Genomic DNA, 18346 nt, shown 5'->3' on the forward strand with positions numbered 1-18346 from the left:
ATCTAAAATAACTGTTTCATGTCTCTCTAAAAATACATTACAAGAATGTCGGGCTTCTTTTGCAAACAGTTAGCCAGATGAGTTGCGTGTTCTTTCCAGGTTTAATATTAGAAAAAATGAATAGATCTAACATGTCACAAGTGTGTAAGAAGTAACCAAAGACTTGGTAACCAAATAACCTGTTTATTTAATGAGCTAATGAAGTCATTCAACATAAAAAGTCTTGTAACCCACGGCAACATTTAATATATGCCTCCACATAATTTTAGTGCACAATATTAAGAGTGAATGTGGACAGTGCAGTCACTCCTAAAATGTCTATTATCAGAATTGATTTTATGCAACTATTTCTACTGCAACACATGTAACATTGACAAGATGTTATCTCATGGTATGATGAACTTGTCCATCTCCCACATCAAAAACTATCAGATTACAAAGGCAGTAGCTCAGTGTTCTTTCTACAATTACAGACTAAAAGATTGAAGATTGCAATATCTGAGTCTTAAATTGCAATATCTATTTCTTGACATTGCGTCATTAAAAAAATGTTCCATAACATTCTGAATTAATTGTCAATTGCGCCACAATCCAGAACTAAACAGAGAAATTTAAAAAAAAAAAAAAATACTTGGACCAGATGCAAAAAGATCAAAATTGCATGTATCCAAAATGAAGAATGGGTCAAATGATGCAGGTATGGCAGTCCATGCCAACATTGCTAGTTGGGGATTTGTGTCTTTCTCCAGGTAACATTTCAACAACTGAATCTGGCTGCTGTCATTCCAGTCCAACATCTCTTCCCAAATAAGTGTAAACAGTTCAGTCGTTAAGACCAACTTAAATTAAAAATCACAAGGGGAGGAGTAAGAGTGAGGGGGAAGGGAGGGAAAGAGTCTAATCCAAATGCTCTATTATTAGGACACCGAGGAGATTGGGTTTAGGGGAGAACCCATCTGAGTCAGGACCTTGTCCAGCCACTGCAGCGGCCCATGCAGGTGCACCTCGATCCAGCAGGGTGTACTGGTGACATCCTGTCTGTGGTACTCGGCTCCCCAGCCCTGGACAGATCACAGAAAAACAGACCAATTACAGTCATACTATCAAGACATTTATTTACAAGCAGGGGAAATACTTGGTGTGCTTAATCACAATTTGGTAATCTCGGTTTGTGATCTTATTTCGATGGGTTTAGTTGCACTAATCAGCGATGAACTCTCAACCCAAATGAAGTGTAATTGCTGAAGATACAAATGTTTATCATTTATTTAATTTTAAAAATAAAAATAAATCCACTGATGCAGCTGGGGTCAAAATGATGTAATATAGGAACACAGTTCAGGGTTTTCAAAAGACTCAAGACAATAACAGTACAACTGACAGCTCCAGACCATGACGCTGCCCCCTTACACATCAACCAGAAACCTTTACTTTTTATTGATGTTGGTCAATCCTATGACTGCCATCAAAGCAAATCATTCTTGGGAGGCTTAGAAACTGCAATCTGTAGTTCATGCCACTCAACATTCTATGAAGGTCATTACTACTCATCTAAAACTTTGGGTTCCACGTAGGATAACCATGTGGCAATCCTACCTTTACAAAGCTCATCCGGATGGTGCACATTTTGGTAAGCTCATAAACTGCCTCAAAGCCGTGGTTGACGGACTGAGCCAGAAGTTGGGCAAACTCCTGGTTGTTGAAGATCTTCAGGCTGCAGCCACTCGGGATCTTGCAGACAGTGGTGGGATGGAAGCCGTGGTGATAGTTGCAGTTACGGCTCTGGACGAAAATGCTGGTGTCACTGAGGCACTCGGCGTACACCTCGCCACCAACGTAGTACAGGTGAACACCTGGTAAGAGACACAATTGATTGTTAGCGGCCATCAAAAGTGTTTGACCCGTCGATCGCCGTTGGTCAAACCTTTGCCAATGTGCCGCCGGGTGTTCTCAATGGTGGAGTTGCGATTGACATTGGACAGCAGCCCGAGGCAGAAGCGGTTCTTGTTGTTTGACGGATCAGTGAAGCCGTCCACTAGCACGCTGGTTGATGAAGCGTGGTAAGCCTCACCCACGCGGTTGTTGAGTTCATAGTAGACGATAGAGCACCAGTGGCTCGGCTCCTCGTACTCCACGGGCTGCACGTCTGAAACAAAACGGTAGAGTTACACGCACACCGTGGATATCTGCCCACTCTACAGACCTAGCTTGTGAAACCCCCCTCGACATTACACAGGGCCTCCATATATCTACGGCGCTATTAAACGATGACCATTGATCAAAGCTATTTTCTTGGACATTGCAACATAGAGAAGCGGACAAATCAAGAGTTTCAATGTCATTTTAGAGAAAAACTGAACGTTCTTGAAAACAACAGATTGACAATTTTGATGCAGCATCAACAAGCCCGGCTGGCCAGGGTGCTGTTCTGCTTACCTCCTCTGGCCATATTCGGTGGCCCTAAACTGCTGCTTGTTTCCATGGACTGGCTCTCCTGGCCCAGCTGCTCATCAGGAGGCATGTATGCTGGCGGTGGGGTGTCAGCTGAGACAAGTGAGGAAGAGCCAAAGAGCGGTCAGTGAGGATGAGCCACTTGCTAACGGTAAATGTTGCGCGCACACACCAGATCTGAACCATCATCACACTATCAGTCCCACACAAAGGTGTCAGATTTCACAAGTCCCGGGACTGCCGAGCAGCCACATGCTAACTATTCCCGACAGAGATGCAATATGAGCCGTTTGAAACTGGGAGACAAACCATCCACTATACCGAGAAAAATATATCAGTCAATGGGAAAGACTGCAAAATTTAGACACACTGCATATTATGCCCCCCCCGTTTAAGAATTAAGAAAATCTTGGTTTTGTATAGCATAATACATAAATACACTTACCTGGGAGCTGGAATGGACTGGAGGGCCCCGAGCTGGCAGGAGAGTTGGGATAAGTACCACTGCTGGCAGGGGATGGAGGATACGGAGAGTTGGGCGAGATGGGGAAAGAGCCTCCTCCTCCTCCCCCCCCACCACCACCACCACCAGTTCCGCCACCGCCCCCGCTGTGCGGCTGCTGGAAGGACTCGGGAAAGGTGGCGTTCAGGGGCATGTGCGGCTCGTTGTGGGTCAGGTTGCGGAACTGGACGAGCAAGCTGTGCTGTGGGTTGAACTCGCTGTGGCGCGGTACCAAGACAGGGGGGAGCACTGGATGGCAGATTGAACATGGAAGAGCGAGAAAGTTGAGGATGATGTGCTTTCATTTGATGAATTCAAGAAATCAAAACACGAGCGACTTCATTTGATAAATTCAAGAAATCAAACCATGCAAGGAAATTCTTAACCACATCATTGGTTTTACAACGACGAAGCCTTAATCTTTATTTGCACACTCATTTATCCTTTATTGTTCAAGTTTTCCTAATTGTTGGTCAGAAGAATAGGAAGGGAAACATGGCCAAATCTTTCGACTTTTCCCTTTGATCACCCTCCAAAATTGCACACCAAGGCAAGTTTACAATTTTGGATATGCAATATATACCTACATACATAGCACTGCTGATTTTGTATCTTTGGGATTCAAAATGTAATTTGTCTCGTGGCCTTCTGCGATGTAACTGAGTTTTTATGTGGCAATGTCCTTATGACAAGTGCATCTGCTAGCATCTGCTTTTTGTTGGGACCCAGTCTCGCCATGGAGGAGGAGAATGGCAGTTTTGTTTCTTTAGGGCTACATTTTTTTTCCTCCAGAGAATCTTGTGTTCATAATTAGCTAGCATAATGTGATTTCCCCCGGCCGTGTAAAAACCAAACAAAAAAAAAAAAAGAATTTTGTAATCTAATTTTCCTTTACAGAGTGGTGTGAACAATCATGGGACTTCCCATCTAAACAAGCAATGTCCCAATTATTCTAAGTTTTCCATGTCTGCAGTTCTGAGGGTGAGAATGAGATCAGACACGCAGCTATGATGTCATATGTTAACAGCTGTGGGCGCTAATTCGACGAAGATGTGGAAAGATAGACTCTGGAAAATGCTTGTGAAATATGAAATGCGGGTATTGCATTACTGATCTAACCGAGATGCCGTGACTTGTGTCTAGGGCCTGAGGTATTGATTAAAAAACAGAAGAGATGTTCGAGATGCTGGGTGTCATGCCAACGGGTGAACAAAGAAGTCCATGCGGCAATTTGTATCATTTCTAAATAAGAACTTCCATACAATGATATACTCCTGATCAATAGCCTGAGCATGATGATGCGCTATGCACTTAGTCTGAAACGTTTCCAAACACTTTCTCATGCCACACCCTTGTGGAGTCTCTGAGGCACATCATCTAATAAGAGCTCGTCATATCGATTTTCCGTGCAACAGAGGGGGAGCGGCCGAGCGGGCCAGATCCCTTCTCGCTCTCTGTGCGTTTGCACGTCGAGGGGAATGTGAATGTTTTCAAACGCGTCATGCTTCACACATGGACACCATATATGGATCTTCAAAGCCTTTCTACAATTTCGATGTGATGAAGGTGCACTTACCGGGACTCTCCACTCGCTTGTAGTGGTACGGGTTGATGCACACCTCTTTCTGTTTGGAGCCAAAGGGATACTCGCACACCTCCAGGGGCTTGAGCTCATGATGGGACTGCAGGTCTGGCCAGCGCCACACCCGACAGTATATGACGTGCGGCAGACCTTTACGGTGCGAAACCTGCAGCCGGCCGTCCAGCGATCTGGGAATGGTAACGCATTTGCTGGGCTGTCCGGGGCAGCTCAGGGCTTTTTCCAGGTCCTCCATTGCCCCTTTCTTCTTCTTCAGCTTTTTCACAAGAGCGTCCACTGCCTTTTCGGCCCACTTCTCCTCCTCATCTCCTTGCTTCCAGCCGAGCAGGCGCTTGACCGCTGGACTGGTGAAGGAAAAGAGACTGGACATGGAAGTCATAGTGGAAACTAGGGCAGGTCAACAGGGAGAAAGTCTGCAGGGTTGTTTTCAAGGCCCTCGCTGAGCGCTTCCACGAAGTTATTTGGAGGCTGAGACGGGGGAGGCGAGGAGGCTCTGGCCTTGTCTGACCAAGCACAGGAAGGAGGGGAGGGAGAGGAGTCAGCGACCAGGACGCAGCTGCTGCTGCTCAGGAAGGGCCCTGCAGCAAGCTGTCCGGAGTCGGGTCACCGCCGCCGATGGAAGGAGGGAAGGGGTGCGGTCAGTCGGAGGGAAGAGCTCGACTGCTGTCCGACAGACGGGCTGAAGCAGCGCTTGGTGCTTTCAGTCAACATCCAGCTGCTTTTCACTTGCCACGCGCTCTTAATCCATCACGCGTCTAGAAAGAAAACACACCAGGAACCTTTATTGATCATTTTGAAAGTGGTTTGAGATGACATCATCGTTATTATTTCTCGACACTCTACACACACTTTTTGTTTGGTGGTAAATGTGCGCCTTGGCGCAAATACTGGGAACCAGCTCGGCAACAATGCAAGCAATAATGTACAGTACATCTAAAATGCCACCGGGCGAGTGTACTGACCTGTAGATGCCTTCCTATTTCCCGTCCAGCATCTTAAAGGTATCGTACGTTATTAGAGTTTTACGATACGGGAGCTCCCAAAGCTCTGTAATTGTATGACAATGTTAAAATTCGGTCGGCATGAATTTTAGCGATCGGCAGCTCACGTGTACTATTTGTTTGCTAACATTTGCTAAAATTCGATGTAACTCAATGAAAACTAATGCCATCGCCAGACTCCAAAACTACCGATATCTTAAGATGGGTCCGGAATTGGCATCGATACTTGGTATTGGTACTCACCCACCTCTATTAGTTGCAGACACTAACCAGTACAGAAAGAGGGGAATTAATCATGAAATTACAACCGTTTCATAGTCAACCAGTATCATACATGGGTTGAGTTCTATAGTCAAGAGACTCTGTATGAGATGTTGATATGTAATGCGGTCCAAGAAACAACAACAAAAAAACAACGTGTAGCCTTCAGCTGCTGTCTGGGGGCTTGTGAAAAGCCATCCTGCTAGATAAGGATGTAACCATCAAAAGCTGTTTCCTGCCTCAATGCCTCCCTTACAGCACACAGCTGTCCAGCGCTTACTTCTATGGTTCATTGTTCTACATTCACACACACAAATGTTGGAGAAGCGCCAATTGTGTGTGTGTGTGTGTGTGGGGGGGGGGGTTATGTAGGCATACACATGACATTACTGGCCCATAAAGTTGATTTTTCCTGACACTCACCCTACTGTTGGAACATTCAGTCAATTGGACTCACGTCAACACCATCGGTGATTCATAGCTGATTCATACACTGTAGGTGAGCTATGACGCTTTACATGTCGAAATAGGTACATTCTCAAACCTTCTGAAACATCCTGTATGAGGATCGTTGATGTGTGACGGGTCTTAACACAACTACATGCAGTAATTTGCATCTAGATGACCAACCTTGTAGATAAAGCTCCTCATCTGTTAACTGATAGCACTTCTTTGCACTGATGGCTCTTTGTGTCAACACGATCAGAGTACGACTCATGTCTCAATTCCAGAATTTTCTAAGAAAACATGAGTGTGCTCATTTCAGCTTCATTAATTGTTGCAAGTGTAAGTTAGAGCCTTGCAAAATTCAAACCTGAAAACTAAATTCATTAGGAAATGATGACCCGCATGCATGCATTTGTGGCCTCGCTCAATTCTTCCATATTTACAGATTTGGACAGAGACAATATGGAAGAACGATTTGGTAAGCACCCCCCACCCAGAGGAAGAGCGACTGGATTCAGAGAAACGCAACTCGCCTCACGCAAATCCCAAACAGCTGTGATTCGATCGTCCCAAAAGTCAACGCAACGTGAAAAAAACACTCGTTGGGTTTTGCGTTTACACACACAAGAGGTAGCCAACGATGACATAGTGGCAGAGAGCTATTTGCTAACTTAGCTCTGCTAACATTACAAAACTTGCCAAGAAACTGGTTAAAAACTCTAAACTCCTCACAACACCGTGTCTTTAAGCGATTGCATCGCGGTTTAAAGTGAACGGCAGCAAAGAACAAACGCATAAGAAGCCCCAGGCGAGTGAATCTTCCTTGTCTTCCTCGATTCCCTGAACTTTTTGAACTACACCAGCGGAGTTGAGCTATGCTAACTGTTAGCCTAGCTAGTCCTTCCAGAGAAAGTGGTGAGCTCGGCGTACCGTGCAACTCCATTTAACTCTCCTTTAACATCATACCCTCAAGGACGTTAAACAGACCCAGGTGTCATACCTTGACCGACGTGCGTTTCATCTAGTTTGCAGAGCGCCCATGTGTGACGTTCAACTTTTAAAAGGAAGAATTTTCGCCTGTTCTCCGCCGCCTTATCCGTCAGTCTCGCATGCCCTCCAGATTCTGAAAGCAAGTTGCTAAAGGAGAGAAGAGGCGGGGTACATATCCCTTCGCGGTGCTGACGAACTAGTCCCTGCATTGACATAAAGTCTAAACCAATCAGCAACGCATAATAAAAACTCACATAGATTTGATTATTTTAATTTGTTTTCGTTTAAAACGCACCAGTTTCCTGAAATCCACATTCTAAAAAAAAAAAAAAAAAATTGTAAGAGAATATGCGATGAATGGCGCACCAGTTTAAGCTATTCTGTCACGTTTTGGTAGTAAGGCTGAATATCACAAACTTTATAAATCCTAATGGAATGATTGAAAAAAAAAAAATCCTGGATAGTTTGGAAGCGTCTCCAAGGTTTCCGCGTCTGAGGTCTGAATTCTTCCGCGGGTCGTGCTGCGACTCTGGGACGCCTCGTAAGTTGCTGGCTCCACTCTGTCTGGGGCTCTGTGGTTTGTTGTATATTGTTGTCCTTTGTTCCAAGCGCCACTGGCGACCGTGCTGTTAATTGCATTTCAATTAATCAGACCAGTGGTCGCTCTTCCTCACGCATGTGGGCCAGCAAAGCGCTTGTCTGGGGCAAGGACACAGCATTTGGAAGTTTGGGTACTCGTGAAATCCTCTACAATTATTTGACCGTTTATGTACATATTGCAGTGGCCATAACCGGGAACATATTAAATAATGGGATGCCTCGGTGGCTTTATAATATTGCAATTATGCACAAATGAATTTAATAAACAGCTCATTACAATGGAATGGTGTTTTTACAGGAGCACGTCCATATTTGTTGTCAGGGGGTTCATCTGGGGTACTTAAAAGGATGAAGAATCAATCAGGCAACTGTATGTTGGTGTTTTATTTGCAAGTTTACATCCTATGTAAACAAAAAAAACTTTAATATGTCAATGAAACAAAGCCAGGCAATATGCAGCGAGCCAATGCATTCTCAGACAGTCCAAAGACATTTCCCAGTGTTTGTCATTTTAGGCCCAGTTTGCAAATAAGTTCCAGTGATTGGAACGTGGAAATAATTACAAAACATGTTTCCCTTTAAAAGGGCACAAGCATACATAAAACAGGATGAATTGTTATGTGGAATCTGCATATCATCGTGTGTCTCGGCTACATTCTCCAGCAACAGAAGCAAAGAGAACGACTACATGACTAGAAAACTGAAGGATGGATGATGGACGCATGATATGGAGAGCAGCATTTGATCACCAACACATCTCAGTTTGAGCTATGGTCTTTGGTCCTGTTCAGCCTGAAATATTGCTTTCAGTGTCTACAGTGTACGACAGCCACAGACCAAATTTACAATAAAAACAATCCCAACAAAAAAACAAATCTACTTTTGCTGTAAGGAACATGAGATCGTTTGTGTTTCCTTTCTATCTAAATAGCAATCCTAGCCCAAGATGTTCTAAACACAATTTAAAGCTATTCTAGACTCAACATACATGTTACATATTGTGCAGATTGTCAAAAACAGTTTAGTTAATCAGCAACTCCTTCCTATCCTGCAATTGGTTACAAGATGGGAGAGTAAACCTGAAAAAGTGTGGGATTTTGATATGACATGATTGTGTTCCCGGGTTCAGCAGCAAATATTCATTTTGCAAAAAAGTGATTTTTTTTTTTTACATCGTACTTGTTTAAGTACAAAGTGTCTTGTTTACTTTCAATTGTGTGCAGTATTTTCTTTTTCTTTCTGGAGTTCTAATCAACGCTCGGACATCATTTCAGTATAATGAGCAGCATATTATTTGTTTTGTATTGTTGCAATTGTTTTAAGGGTTTGCTCACATTAATGTTGAGAACGAACCTTTGTGATACCGTCTAAGTAATACATGCTTAGTTGTAACGATCTTAGGAATAGTTTGGCAACAGATTGATTATGTGGGCAGTGTGAACTGGTCATAAGAGCTTTCCTTAGACGGTAAATAATTGCAATTGTTTCGCGACAATACAAGAAATGATCAGCAATGAAGGCACTGAAAAAGGAAGTTAGAATTATATTTATTTCATGAGATGGGGCGGGGGGGCTGGTGGCTCGGGTGTATGTGAGAATGTGTTGAAGTCTCATTTTGTGCTGGACACTATCTGTCCTGGCCGTCCAACCCAAGACTGTAGTCCGAAGCGTCCTCCGAGGGAGTGTCCATGACAGGATTGACAAAACCTTCGAATTCCGGGTCTGCATTGTCCTCCGGGTGGGTACTCACAAAATCATTCTCCCACTCCAACGCGTTTGAGTCCTCAGAGGCGGAAGTCGGGCCGCTGTGCGCTTGCTTTCCGCCGGGTCGCAAGGCTGCGCGCAGGATGTCCTCTTCTGTCCGAGATCTCTCCCAGGCTGGAAGCGCTCGGTTGATTCCTGAGAGAAAGATGACTATTCACATTACTTTCACTTCTTTCTGCTATGAGTCACTGTGGCTTTGCCGCAGGGATGAATGCTTATTCTCTCGGTCTCGATTCTAAAACTTAGGTAGTAGAGGTGTCAAAATTAATTGACAACCAATCGATTATCAAGTTTATCACTTCATATTTTAACAATCGTTTAGCGACATTGTTAACTAAAGGTATTTTTTGATTTCCCGATCTTAAAAGTGAGAATTCTCTGATTCACAAAATCAGAGTGATTTATTTTTTGTGTTTAAACAAAATAAGACATTTACAACGGCTTTTACTTTGGAAAACAATGACATTCAATCCTTCTTGTGTGACATTGCTTAACTGTATTTAGTTATTTTTGATCGCAAAATAATATCAAATTAACTCAAGTATTTTTAATACACTTTAGCACAAATAAAAATTGTATCTGAATGGAATAATCAATTGTAAAAATATTCAATAATGACAGCTCTAATGCATGGAAGCCACAAGGTACAACGTCAGAGTAAGAACAAGACAGGTAACATATTTTTCTCCACGTATGTATTTTGTATGACTCCATCATAACCTTGCGACATGGTTTCAATGTATCATCTGGAAACAAGTAAGCTGAGCTCTACAAACTAAACAATAGAATTGTGCTCTCACCCTCCTCATCCTCCCACTCTAGGTCCAGTGAAGTGGCGTCATCATTGGTGGAGCGTGTCTTGGTGGTGAAATCCCAGCTGCACTCCGTGTTAGGCGTCACCACGTTTGTGTCGGAGGGAAGTCCTAAAACGGGAGATTGTAAGCGTTTTTTTTTTCCTTTCTTATGTACAGTTAAGGAAATCATAGGTCCTTGTTAGCGTGGATTTAGATTAGATAAGACTGGGAGGTTGAGTTCACTCACGATTGCTTCTGAAAGCCTCAGACTGGGCTTTGACATTCTGCAGGGAGGGTTCGAAACCATCCCCGGTTTGTCTGAAACAGGTCAGGATGACAATTATAAAAACAGTCCCTCACAGCTTTGGAATGAAAACACACAAAAGTGGGGTGCAGACACGAAAGGGTGATAAGTGTATTTTACCGGCTAAATGGGAATTCAACCGAATATTTGACAATCGTGAAGAAGAAAAAAAAAAGTGTTACTTTTAAGATATTTAAAGGGAACCTATGGCAAAACGTTCTGAACTCCTGCTTTCATGCCATTGCTGTACCATGGCGGAGATCAGTTCTCAGCTGACGTTTATAGCCGGTAATGCCCTCCATTTTGTCAGCTACTGCAATGTCCATCGAGCCATTCATTTGCAATACTTCTTCCAACTACATTTCTGAATCGCTCTTTACATTTACTGTCAAATGGCAAAAATGAAAAAGGACGTCTCTCCAACAAGGAAGGTTTACAAAAACTGCTGACTCGGCTGCAATTTCATCCGGCTGTCCGACGAAGGGACATGACTCACTTTCTCGTCTGAGGATCGCTGCCGCTGCCGCACCCATCTGCTTTCCCCCTCGTCTTCTGGGCCAAGCGCTGCAGAACAAGTCAGATATATTCAAATATCGCAGATAGCATTCTGTCATTCATTCACTCGAGGCACTGTTGCAAGATTACACAAACAAATGAAGTCTAAACAGAAGAGCAGTGGAATGAGGCGTGATTGTATTTCAGTACTAAGGATCTTTCATTCACAACTTTACTCCAGTCATTTTTACATCGTAAAATGAGAAGAAATTAGATCTTCTGTACAAGAACCAGAAGTTCAATTTTCCCATTTTGTGTCTGCACTTTCAACGACATATTCTCAGAAATGATGTACTTCCCAAATGTGCAGCATGTACTCAAGGCCACCAGACAAATGAGGACTGGCACAATACAATCCTGACAAATATTCATAAAGATGGAAAAGTAGCCACAGGGCTTGCATGCCGGTCAGTAAAGAAAAGTGGTCCAGTCAACTGGCAGAAGGGAGGAGCGCCCAATGTCGCCTCACCTCCTTCCCTTTTCGTTCACGTGCCAACCTGGCGGCCTCCCGCTGGGCAGCATTTCTAGCCTCCTCTTCTAGCCTCAAACTCTCCTCTTGTGCCTCTAACTGAGTGACATAACAAAATGAAGCAAAACATAAAGACAACAGAAAATTAACAAACAGAAAAAAGAACAATGCGGCAAATGATAGGATAAGCAAAATTAGGTCTCAAACGTGAAAGAATAATAAAGGAGGGCCCACGAGAAATGAAGAGAATATGAGGAAGAATATTACCTCCGCTTGAAGTTTCTGGTCTATCAGGACCTGCTTTTTGGAGATGTCAGTATATCGATGCTCTCGAAGGTTTGTCAGCTCATCCTCACTGATGGGTCTGAATTAACAGCAAGAAAAAGAAGACAAACAATGCGTCAAGTTTAGATTTTGTGTTTGAAATGTGTAATTTGAACAAATATTCTACCTTGGGCAAGGCTGAGGGCTTTCCTCCTGCCAAAAAAGACAAACATAATTTCATTGAGAATTCATCACTGCACTGCTGAACTATTTGGGCACATTTCTTGTATTCAAAAGTGAAAGTTTTAATAATAGTGGGATCTCTGAATTTGAATGCCCTTTACATTTTACAAGCCTGCCCAAAACCAAAGAGCACCATTGCACTTACCTCATCACTTTCTACAAGGTTTTCAAACTGCAGAATGAAAACAAATACAACAATTAGATCAAAATGCACAGTAAAGACAAGACGGGCCTCAAAGTGTAAATTGTACCTCGATTGTATAATGCTCCCCAGTGGTGCTACTGCAAAAGTATTTGGACCTGTGAGAACACAAAGGTTATTAGCAATCGAAAATGTAATTCAAATGATCTCAAGTTTGTCATTGTATGTGTATTGAAGGCGTCACCGACACACCTAGACTGTGTCAGGTTCAGCAGATCAAAAAATGGAGAAGTTACACATCACTTCAAGGCGGTGCGAGTTTCGAGCTGGGCTGCGATGGGAATTATTTACTCAAACCCTGTTACCTAAACACTATAATGGGATTCATTACTCCTGAATTTAGCACATTGGATTGGTGCGTTGCGTCATGCGGTGCATTTGCTTTTCTAGTGCCCGTCGTTGTTTACTACATTTCAATTTGCATTGTCGGTCCATGGAGGAGAAATTCCTGGCATCTCGGTGAAGTCAGTCTGCTCGTGACGTCACGCAAAGAATACCGTTTGAAAGAATCTTGAGCAAAACGACAGATAGAATTAACACTTGGCCTCTATTGAGTCATTCAATAACTACACCGATACAAGATCCAACACACGCGAGTTATTCCATCGTAGTTATTCAATGTACTCTCAAGAGTAATGGCCACAGGGGTGGGGTTTTGTGCTTTGCTGGCACAGCCACAGCACAGGTTCATTTTCAGAATAAATGAATTTTAACAATTGAGTCTCAAAAGGCACACAAGAACATCACAAGTCATCCATTTTAAGCTAACCTTATTAGCAGGAAGCAAGTTCCCCATTTTCATGATGCTGTCAAGCTAGTTAGCTCACTTAGCCAATCACACGTATTACTTACCCGCCCCCTCTTTGGATCCTATTAGCCTCTCTTCTGAAGAGTCCTACGCAAAAAGCCCAACAGTTACCCATGGCATTTTCAAATATTACAAAGATGTCGTTGCTTCGCGTGTACTTGGCACCAAAGTAGGATTTGCATCGCCTATACGAGACAGCGAGATGAAGCCGCAGCACTTCCTCATCCTTCTTCTTCTTTGCCTTCCTCGGTGACAGCACCGGGAGTATCATTACCGCCCCCTAGCGTTTGTTTGGAGTAAGGGCTTGTCACCTGCCACAATCCATACGCATGGATCTGGAATTGTGGAGTTGCAGATCTCATCTGCGCATGCGTGAGTCAAGGCTACCAAACAAACGAGCAGTCATTGAAACTTTGTATGAAAAGACTGCATAACTTAACCGAACACTATGGTTTTAAATTCTTGACAACTCATTCACTTTGTGCCACGTTTAACTCCTCAAATTGAGTGTATATAATAACTGACAGTAATTTCTAAACACAAACATCCATATTGTACCATAAATATCAGTTTTAGCAGTTCTAATAATTTTCAGGAGTGTAGACCTGCCCTGCATTACCGACACTGAAAATACTTTCCCACAGATATGCACTGCAAAAATTGAAACTAATACAATACTATATTTATTTAATAATCAAAATGTTCATCATTTATTTCGCAATCAATCTAAAAGCTGGCCCAATACCCATATTAATGTGGACAAACCTGAACATACTGACTAGAACATAAATTCACACAAACATATGCACCCCCACCTCACACACAAAATAATGAGATTTGACACAATAATGCCTTGAATACTCTGCAGCAAGATCAAACTGCATGTATTTTTAATTATCTCCAGTCAAATCAGGCATCGCAAACTTTCATTTTGTGTCTTCAGTCAATATCTAAAGTTTCAAAGAAGTAGTCACTAAAGCCATCATCAGTAGGAGCACTTTCCACTTTTTTGACTTTGACCTTCCGAGCAGTGGGTAAGCATCTGGGCATTAGTTTGCGTCCACTCTGAAAGAGATAAGAATTTCAAATCTGACAGGTTGGAGTCCCGATGCCAATATCATTTAAATCAGAGCAGCCAGAATTTGTGATTCTACTGGAGATATTTTGTCCATATTGGGTTGCCATTCTCACATTCTCAACATTTAGTATGTGTAATATTGAATAATTCCACTGGATGCATATGTTAAATATAAAGTACCAGAGAGAGAGAGAGAATTAAAACATTTTGGGAAATCTTGAAATGACTTACCGTTTTCTTGGCATCAGATAGGGACCTCTCCAGGTACCTCTTCATTCTTTCTATCTGTTTCTCTCTTTGCAATCTCATCTTTTCTTCACGTTGCCTCAAAAAATAATATGTAACATGTGTCATGCATTGCAGTCTGTACAATAATAGCTTGACGTAAATTTCTAAGGTAACATCTACCAATGTCAAGGCATGGCTGCAGATCACAAAGACATACCTGGTCCTCCTCTCGCTGTCCTTGATCTTTTGCATGGTTTCCAAACTTTCCTTGGGGATGTCCTCGATGGAGTGCAGCAATGAAGACATCTGCTTCTCAATGCTGGCCAGCTTCTCCAGGGTGCTATGGCTGTTCAACCTGTCATCCACACAGCACCTATACACCTCTGATACTTTCTCGCCGAGCGTCCTCATCATATCATCCTGCGATCGAGAGGGCAGATCCATGAAATAAAATATGTTTTCTGTCCCTTCATCTGTAAAATGCGGTGAAACCTACGTTCCATTTCCTCACCTCATCTTGTGTGTTCAGCAAGACGTGGAGCTTGACCTTCATTTTCAGCTTTGAAGCTTTTGTTTTCTCTTCCTCAATTCGCTTGTTCATGTCATCTATTTGCTGGGTCAGAAGTTCCTCCTCCTTTTCACTTAAAGGGGACAAAATATAGAAAATTGACTTTTAAGGGGTCAAGTAAAGTAAGTCAAGGGTAAATTAATCTTTAAACTGATATGATTACGCAGCCACACTCATTTAAACATGGCCAACAAACGGGAGAAATACTACATTTTTTTGTCATCATCATATTTATAAACATGCGCCAATTACGTCCGCTTCCTGATTTCCTCCATGGACTGTTTGAGCTCCTCCAGTGTTTCCTCGGCTCTTGTAGAGTTCTTGATCAAGGATAAGTTCTGCTCAGTTAGCTCTGTCATCAGGTCAATAAGTTGCTTAGGATCAGTGAAGTACAACTCTGGGTCATCCTGTGTGGATGCAATATTTAAGTCAGAAAAGAGTACAAAGCTGCAGTAGATTTCAATCAAACTGACCTCATACTCTGAAATATCTGGTTCAGACACTTTTGTGACCCTAAAGTGTGAAGACAAATATTTAGGAAGGGTGTTTAAAAAAATCACAAATATTTATTTCATGTAGTAATGGTGTGTAGAATGCTGTGTGTGGTGAACACCTGGCGCGCTCTGCAGAGGACTGTCTGGGCCGGGCACCTTCAAGGTTGCTCTCCAGTTCTGTGTGTGCAATAATCCAAAAATCAGAACAGCAAAAAAAGAGTATCTTGTAAAGAACTTCTTACCTGGCTTGCAATCTGCGTCATCTAGGTTCTTGTTCTGTTCATCATCTGTGTTTTTTTTAACTTTATTGAGAAGCTTTTCCCTCTGGGCTTCCTGCCACTCCAGAGGAGACAACTTGAAGAGAAGGTCCTTGTATCGTTTGTACTCTTTGAGGATTTCTTCATAATTTGCAACTTCACTGATATGAGAAGACTTGATTTAGATAAGCAATATATTCAGATTACCATAGTCACAGTGAGTTCTTTGCAGAAAAGGGGCACCTTCTTAGCATTGATATTTCAGAAGTCAACTTTTGGATCTCAGCAGTTTTCTCCTGTTTGGACTTCACCTCTTGTTCAAAACTGACAACAGAAACAAACATGGGAATTTTAAGAACTTTAGTTTCATCCTGCATTTCTAGCTAACCCTATACTTTCCATGAGTAGATGTTTACATTTTTTGGGCCTCCAAAGACTTCTTCTCATTGTCCCTCATTAACACTGCAAAGCTCTGATTGTCCTTCTCAATGGTCTTCTCCAACTCCTTCAGCTCTCTCTCCTTTTTTGCGATGGCCTTGTCCATCTTACAAATCTCCGACTTCTTTGTCATGAGTGATACCTGAGGAAGAGGGGAGGTGGAGAGATGGTGGTTTCTTGGGTTAAAAAACAGAAACACTTCTGAAATGTATTGTACGTGTTGGAATAATTGGATGGTGAAGCCTGACCGAGGGCCTCGTGTCTTTGCTTCAACAAAGCTTTGTCTAGCTCCAGAGAGTTCCTCTTAACTCCCAATCATACATACCTCCCTTCTTTTCTTATCTTCCTGTATATGCCTGCGAGAGGCCTTCACTAGTTATGAATAGAACGTCTTTCTTCTTTTCTTTTTTAGTTCGAAAGATGTTCTTTCTCTTTAAGTCAACTCTGTAGCATTTATTCATAAACTGTTGTTGATCGGGACAGTTTTTCTTTGTTAAGTGTTCTAGAAGAAACATACATGTTGAAGTAGTTTACCCATGTTTTGAGTGATTTTTCCACAACATTAATAATAGTGAACCTCTTTCATATTCAAAGTCTGAGTGCAGTTGTTTACCTCCAACACTGCCTTCTGACGCTCCATGGAGATCATGTCATATTTAGATTCTCTCACGATGTTTTCTATAAATAAATAAGACACAATGGATTCAAATGTGAGTCGTGAAGATACGTTTCCAATCGCTTTCCACTTACTTTGTTTCAACAAAGCAATCTTCAGCCCACGTCTTGCGGTTGTTTGTGTTTGGAGTGTTGGCTTACTCTTGGCTTTCTTCTGCATTTTTACTTTCTCTTTTTCCTTCTCTTCTTCTTCCTCCTCTTTCAGCTGCTTGAAAAGTGCTTTTCTCTGCTCTGCCATCATTTGAGTAGCATGATTTGTCTTCTTGTGAATTGGGAGAGACAGGAAGTAACGCATCTCCTGAGCAAGGAGGACAAGATGCATAGCGATTAATAGAGTAGAACATTCGCATACACAAACAGATACGCACCATTTGTCGATGATCTTTTTCAACTAAACTTTGTTGAAGAATGCTTTTCCCATCTAGTGAGTTTAATTGACTCTGAGGTGTCTCCCTCTTCATGCTTCTCCTCCTAACATCTACAGACATACAGTGAGGAAAATTTGTTTTTTCAATCATTTCTTTCTGTATGTAAGCATGGCACACTGCTTTACCTGCTTTGCTGGATTTGACGCCGCCGTTCTGTTTTGATACAAGACTATCTGAGGGAATTGCCGGACATTCAGCTGTTGATAAAAAAAAAAAAAAATGCACTAATGAGCTTCTGTTCTTTATGCTGTTATATCCAATACTTACTGGAATGTGGCAGTATGTCTAATGTGGTTTGATGCATGTAGCCAGTGATATGTTGAACTGACTATTGGTTGGCGACCAGGCCAGGGTGCCTCCAGCTCACCTGATGAAGACAAGCAGTATGAAAAAGGTTGAATGGATAGTTTGCAAAAGTGTAGACTAAATTGCATCAATATTTGGTCACTTGCATATATTGTAACAAAAATAGTTAGCAATCGTGTTATTTTTTCCCTATGCAGCTCCTACTAATTTCTTTTTCGGAAAAAATCTATACACAACAGAAAAAATATCATTATTATTATTATTTTGAATGTATGAAATGAATGTATTATAAATGTATTTTAGTTTTACTGATGTATGACAAGGCAAACAATAACTAATCGAGCGACACAATCACTGCCTATCATGCTCAGAAAGTTATTTTAGTCGCATTTAGATTACGTTAACCAGTAGTTTACGTTAGCATTACATCACACACGCAACGCTCACTCCGTTGAACACAATTGCGCAATATCGCTTCACAATAATTTTAAACCAACCTACTGCACTATGATGATATCCAAGAATTTCATTAAATTTAGCAACAAGACAGAATAACGATAAAATCATGAATAAAGAACAAGCAACGAACGCTTCGAGCCTCTTCTGTGTACTGTTGTCA

At 42.1% G+C, this 18346-nt stretch overlaps 3 protein-coding genes across 5 annotated transcripts; all 3 read right to left on the minus strand.

Moving 5' to 3' along the window:
• Positions 1-167: 167 nt before the first annotated feature.
• On the minus strand, positions 168-7417 carry smad5 (SMAD family member 5). 2 transcript variants are annotated; one of them, XM_061283290.1, is made up of 8 exons: positions 7263-7388; positions 5516-5600; positions 4530-5308; positions 2897-3202; positions 2437-2544; positions 1925-2146; positions 1597-1853; positions 168-1061 (listed from the first exon to the last, which is right to left on the minus strand). In XM_061283290.1, exons 3-8 carry the CDS (start codon positions 4930-4932, stop codon positions 918-920), a joined length of 1440 nt encoding a protein of 479 aa, XP_061139274.1. In that variant the 5' UTR covers positions 4933-5308; positions 5516-5600; positions 7263-7388; the 3' UTR covers positions 168-917. The 2 variants fall into 2 exon arrangements, with proteins under 2 accessions (XP_061139274.1, XP_061139265.1); XM_061283281.1 differs by lacking the exon at positions 5516-5600 and having other exon boundaries at positions 7263-7417.
• Positions 7418-8221: 804 nt separating this feature from the next.
• On the minus strand, positions 8222-13516 carry ap1ar (adaptor related protein complex 1 associated regulatory protein). Its single transcript, XM_061284873.1, has 10 exons — positions 13300-13516; positions 12497-12545; positions 12391-12417; positions 12190-12215; positions 12006-12102; positions 11739-11837; positions 11211-11278; positions 10658-10728; positions 10417-10539; positions 8222-9751 (listed from the first exon to the last, which is right to left on the minus strand). The coding sequence occupies exons 1-10, from the start codon at positions 13368-13370 to the stop codon at positions 9480-9482; spliced, it is 903 nt and encodes a 300-aa protein (XP_061140857.1). The 5' UTR covers positions 13371-13516; the 3' UTR covers positions 8222-9479.
• Positions 13517-14156: 640 nt separating this feature from the next.
• Positions 14157-18346, minus strand: cfap100 (cilia and flagella associated protein 100). Of its 2 annotated transcripts, XM_061283638.1 has the most exons (16): positions 18229-18346; positions 17689-17788; positions 17547-17618; positions 17362-17471; positions 17069-17291; positions 16932-16996; positions 16297-16460; positions 16124-16204; positions 15866-16041; positions 15743-15800; positions 15603-15642; positions 15382-15536; positions 15073-15202; positions 14779-14981; positions 14565-14658; positions 14157-14320 (listed from the first exon to the last, which is right to left on the minus strand). In XM_061283638.1, exons 2-16 carry the CDS (start codon positions 17723-17725, stop codon positions 14195-14197), a joined length of 1734 nt encoding a protein of 577 aa, XP_061139622.1. In that variant the 5' UTR covers positions 17726-17788; positions 18229-18346; the 3' UTR covers positions 14157-14194. The 2 variants fall into 2 exon arrangements, with proteins under 2 accessions (XP_061139622.1, XP_061139613.1); XM_061283629.1 differs by lacking the exon at positions 18229-18346 and having other exon boundaries at positions 17689-18211.

This window comes from Syngnathus typhle, linkage group LG1, assembly GCF_033458585.1.
Source record: "Syngnathus typhle isolate RoL2023-S1 ecotype Sweden linkage group LG1, RoL_Styp_1.0, whole genome shotgun sequence".
Lineage (NCBI taxonomy): Eukaryota > Metazoa > Chordata > Actinopteri > Syngnathiformes > Syngnathidae > Syngnathus > Syngnathus typhle.

Bases quoted from the DNA above. Each gene is read 5' to 3' on its own strand.
- smad5 (XM_061283281.1), bottom strand. From the start codon at position 4,932: ATGACTTCCATGTCCAGTCTCTTTTCCTTCACCAGTCCAGCGGTCAAG. The intron at 1,854-1,924 runs GTTTGACCAACG...GTCTCTTACCAG, and splicing joins CCGGCGGCACATTGGCAAAG to GTGTTCACCTGTACTACGTT. The intron at 1,062-1,596 runs GTAGGATTGCCA...TGATCTGTCCAG, and splicing joins TCCGGATGAGCTTTGTAAAG to GGCTGGGGAGCCGAGTACCA.
- ap1ar (XM_061284873.1), bottom strand. From the start codon at position 13,370: ATGGGTAACTGTTGGGCTTTTTGCGTAGGACTCTTCAGAAGAGAGGCT. The intron at 12,546-13,299 runs GTAAGTAATACG...GTGTTCTCACAG, and splicing joins AGGATCCAAAGAGGGGGCGG to GTCCAAATACTTTTGCAGTA. The intron at 9,752-10,416 runs GTGAGAGCACAA...TCTTTCTCTCAG, and splicing joins AGAGTGGGAGGATGAGGAGG to GAATCAACCGAGCGCTTCCA.
- cfap100 (XM_061283638.1), bottom strand. From the start codon at position 17,725: ATGCATCAAACCACATTAGACATACTGCCACATTCCA. The intron at 16,997-17,068 runs GTAAGTGGAAAG...ATTTATTTATAG, and splicing joins GATTGCTTTGTTGAAACAAA to AAAACATCGTGAGAGAATCT. The intron at 14,659-14,778 runs GTATGTCTTTGT...TTATTTTTTGAG, and splicing joins GACAGCGAGAGGAGGACCAG to GCAACGTGAAGAAAAGATGA.